The following is a 4,468-nucleotide window of genomic DNA, read 5'->3' as shown; positions in this document are numbered from 1 at the left end:
AGAGCTCCAACAGGACCGGGTTTAGAGCTACTAACAGGACCGGGTTTAGAGCTCCAACAGGACCGGGTTTAGAGCTCCAACAGGACCGGGTTTAGAGCTCCTAACAGGACCGGGTTTAGAGTTCTAACTGGACCGGCTGTATAAATGTGTTTTGCTAACGGATGGTTTTGTCTCTGCAGTTCCTGGCGCCGCTCCTCAGAACATCACCTTAGAAGTGGTCCTCTCCAGGGTGAGTTGAAATGTCCCTTCTTGCTTTCCGTCTTCGTCTCAATGAGGTCAGATTTGATGTTTTCTTGTAAAGAACAGAACTGAGAACCAGTTCAGTTTCGGTCCGTTTGGGTTTTCCTGACACAGAGTCATAAATCAGCTGTTTGTCTCCGGTGATCTGACCTGATTCTCCTGATTGATGAGCTTGAATTGATCTGTTTTTCCTGCTTATATTCTCTCCATAATTACTTTTACCTTCCTGCTTCCTGCTGCTTGTGTTCTTTATGCAACGAGAACGATATAAAGGACGGGTTTGCCTTCATGCTCTGATTCCTTCTATAAACAATGAAAGAAACAAACAGCCCCGCGGAGCAGAACCGGGCCGAGGGTCCGAAGCCATGCTTGGCAGAACCTCCTCCTGAAGCTCGTCTCGTTTCTTTCAGCCGAGCAGATGCTCTCCGGCGTTTTCCAAACCGACGGGAAGTTGATAGAACTGATGAATTATCTGTCATACTCTGAATAATTCGATTCGCACAAATTGAAATCCTGCAGGATCCGCCGGGTCAGGTGAGACGGAGAGAAACAGAACCGAAGAGACCCAAAAAAGCAAAACCTGAGCCTCTTTAATCAATAATAAAAAACCCAAAGAAGTGATGAATGTTTCCTGAGACGACGGTTCGGTTCTGTCCGCAGAGACTCCACCTCCTTTAGCCTCCTTCAGCTGACTGATAGAAATGTCAAAATAAAAGCTTCAGGAAGCACTTTTTATGATTTGGATACCTGATCAGACTGAAGAACTCAGGGAGGACAGGTGACAAACACCAGAAAGACACTCCGAGGTTCGCTCTGTGACCTTTGACCTTTATGTAGCAGACAAGAGCAAAGAGCTTCAAAATAAAAGAAAGGGTTGTAGAATAATAGCTGTTAGATTTCAATGAACTCTTCAAGAAGCTGAAACTGAACCGTCCAAAACCCCAGAAAGGCTTAAAAAAACAAAAACAACAACAAAGATGAGATGAGATGTTCTGTAAGATGGATTCACCTGCAGATTAACTCACTCTCCTCACAACAGAGGCTCATTAGGGTCTCTGTTAGCCTGACGATCAGACTTAATGCTCCATTGGAGGTTTTAGAAAGCTGAAATCTGAGTCCTCCTCTGGTTAAAGTTGGTTTTATCTGGTTCAGCTTCCTTCACCCCCTCCTCTCTAACATCTGTCTTCTTGGTCCAAAACATGAACATTTTGGTCCTCAGAAGAGAATAATCTGCGTGTCCTGGGTGACCGAGGATCGACAGCAGTGAACTGTCGAAGTTAAAACGAGCTAAAGTTAGCAGAACCATAAAAAATTAAATATTTGAAGAAGTATAAGATACAAAAAGCCAAAAGTCAGAGCACCCATTTCCTGAATGTTTCTATCCCTCAGATTATAAAACATGTAGGAGAACCGGCTGTGTCAGCGCCGAATCGTGGAGAACTTGTTTTAAATGCACTAATTCCTTTCTGAGCAGCGGCGTTTCTTGGTGGAGCTCGCTCTCTGCAGTTTGTCGAGGCGTGTAACAAGTAGGTCATCCCAGCAGCACAGTTGTTGTGGAGATTAAAGCTCCCCGAGTGTCTTTTGTCTCTCCATGCAGTCCCACAGCGATCAGAGCTCGGTGGGAGTCCGACCATTAGCTGCAGAGACTCCTTCTTCTTCCTGTCAGCTGAAGAAGGTTTTCATGGCCACACTGGATGGTTTTCAGCTGCAGAGGGAAGATGAATTCATTTCCTCGCTGCTTTCCACCTTCAGCAGAAGAGAACTGCAGTTTCTCTGCGTAATTTCCTGCTGCACGGGATGTTTTCTAAATAACAGACGGTAAACAACGTTCCAGTGTCTGTTCTCTTAGTGACCCCGACACGAACATCAGAACAGCAGTGTGAGGTTGGTGTGGGTCGGCCACACTCTGATGGCGGGCGGTCACCTGTTCCACCCTTCCTGTAGAGACACTCCTTAAGGAACGCAGCGTTCCGGCTGGACTGCGAGGAGCCGGTGGTGGCAGAGCGAGGGTTTGTCGTAAAGATTTAAAGTCTGAACCAACAACTAGTTTGTTGTTTCTTAGTTCCTACCAGCTGTGAAGGAAGAGTTTTTATTTTTATCTGAAAGACTTAAATTCAGCCTGATTTACTTTGGCTCCATTCGAGAGGCTCCTGGTTTATGGTTGTTTGTCTTAAAGACGTAAGTTGAACAAATAAAACGGTGTTTGGAACAAAAACTGACTCATCTATAAAATACCAGTCATATAGTTCTTACTTTTACTGGAGTTTATTTTTTAATCTGAGGAACTTTTATTACACATGCATTTATTGAAGCTGTAAGTTTTGGATAAATAACAAACATATTTATCAATAAAACAACAAGCTAAGCTAGTAAGTTTAACTGAGTAACAACTAAAGAACCACAAAAATGTAAAAATCTGAAAGAAAAATGGTGGTAATTAAGTGTTTTTGTCAGTTTGGTGTTTGTATGAGTCCAAATGGTCCCACAGTTATCCTCCTGTTGATTAAATGTTCTTCCTGTGTTGGTTTGAGAAGGTGAAGCGTTCGGGACAAAAATCTGCACTTTAAGTATTTTTTATCAGTTTGCTGTGTGACATCAGCAGTCTGCAAGCAGAGAAAAGCTTTTTAATCATCATTACCATCAGCCTGTTTGGTCTGGAAGCAGCAATGATTGCTTACGCTGGGCTGAAGGAAGCTTCGATGAAATCACCAGAGCTGCAGGAATCTTTGAATTAAAGTAATAACTTGTTTTAGCTGCTGAAGCCTTCTTTCCAAAACAGAAATCCTGTTCTGAAACAACACCGCTCAAATCAAAATGCGTGTGTAAAAAATTTGCACAAACTCTGAACTGCAGCTCATGCAACTGGGAAGTCTTGCAGCATCCAGCAGATCACTCTTCGGCTGTCACACAAACTTCATCACGCGCTGCACTTGTGTGTCTGTGTTTGTGTATTTGTGTATGTGGGTCTTGCCTGAGTCAGTTCCTCGGCGAGTTTGTTGCTGAAGGAGGAAATGTTTCTGCTCTTGTCAAGTTTGTGCTGTCAAACCAACTTTTGAGACAAATGTGACATTTCCTCAACTTTTCTCCAGTGTAGCGCCACTGTGTGTGTGTGTGTGTGTGTGTGTCGAACGCTTGGTTGAACACACTGCTCAGGAGTTTACAGTATGTTGGAGCTGGTGGGGACTTTTAGCCCAGAATCCTCCGGAGAGTTGAGTTCAGGTCACTGCGGCTGTCGGCGTCGATGTCAGGAGTCTTGGAGCATCCAGCTTCACGATAAACATTCACCTCCTCCTCTGAGAGACGCCATCTTTAAAAAAGTCTCCCTACTGGAGCCATTAAACTTCCCAGTAGGTTCATGAAGGAGTCAAATGTTGGATAATAAAGGGAAAATGGTGCAAAACCTCTTTGTTTACCTGAATGTGTTCACAGCAGCTGGTTCTACGTGATGGAGTGACACCAGCTTCCTTACAGTACATCTCTTTCAAGAAGACATCTGGGTTTGTTTCCCACCTCTCCTTTGAAAGCTTCTGTCAGTTCTCTGGTAAAGAAACAGCCTTTTGAATGGAGCGAGGAGGTAGGAGACAGGTGTGAAATGGGATTGGGGTTTTTCAGTCATTGCTTTCAGACAACCCTTCAGGAAGCTGATGTGCCATCATTCTTTTTGCATAAACACTCAGAGTTCTGCAGAGATGCTTTTGACTTCTGTTTAAGATCACCATAACTGGCATCTGAGAAACAACAACCCGTTTTGAGATGAATGCATCGCTTTGCATCGTCATGCAACACAAAATACACCTAAAAACTTTATTTCAAACCAGATCAAGCCTGGGGGCTCACAGTAGCACACACAGCAAACTGACCTCAGACCAGCACTTCAAAAACCCTTAAATGGCAGATTTTCCTCTCGGATATTTCCTTTCTTATGGCGTTAGCTCTCAGTCAGGGTTCAGGAAGTGGCTTTGCAGTCCCACAGAAACAAATCTGAACTTAAAGAACGTTTTTACTTTATGAACAAACATCGAAACACCTGACAGTTCCACAACAACTCAGGCTCGCAGACGCTGCTCGACGCTCGCAGACGCTGCTCGACGCTCGCAGACGCTGCTCGACGCTCGCAGACGCTGCTCGCAGACGCTGCTCGCTGCTCGCAGACGCAGCTCGACGCTCGCAGACGCTGCTCGACGCTCGCAGACGCTGCTCGCAGACGCTGCTCACTGACGCTGCTCGC

The 4,468-nt window shown here is 44.9% G+C and overlaps 1 protein-coding gene across 2 annotated transcripts in view; it reads left to right on the top strand.

Moving 5' to 3' along the window:
- dcc (DCC netrin 1 receptor) overlaps window positions 1-4,468 on the top strand; it is a 167,240-nt gene that overhangs the window by 73,521 nt on the left and 89,251 nt on the right. For both annotated transcript variants that reach the window (XM_037979443.1, XM_037979442.1), the window contains exon 12: window positions 180-229. In XM_037979443.1, coding sequence (XP_037835371.1) covers window positions 180-229 — 50 coding nt within the window. The remainder of the gene's footprint in view (window positions 1-179; window positions 230-4,468) is intronic.

This window comes from Kryptolebias marmoratus, linkage group LG14, assembly GCF_001649575.2.
Source record: "Kryptolebias marmoratus isolate JLee-2015 linkage group LG14, ASM164957v2, whole genome shotgun sequence".
Classification (NCBI taxonomy): Eukaryota; Metazoa; Chordata; class Actinopteri; order Cyprinodontiformes; family Rivulidae; genus Kryptolebias; species Kryptolebias marmoratus.
Note: the sequence above shows the minus strand (reverse complement) of the source record. Positions and strands in the feature narration are given on the sequence as shown.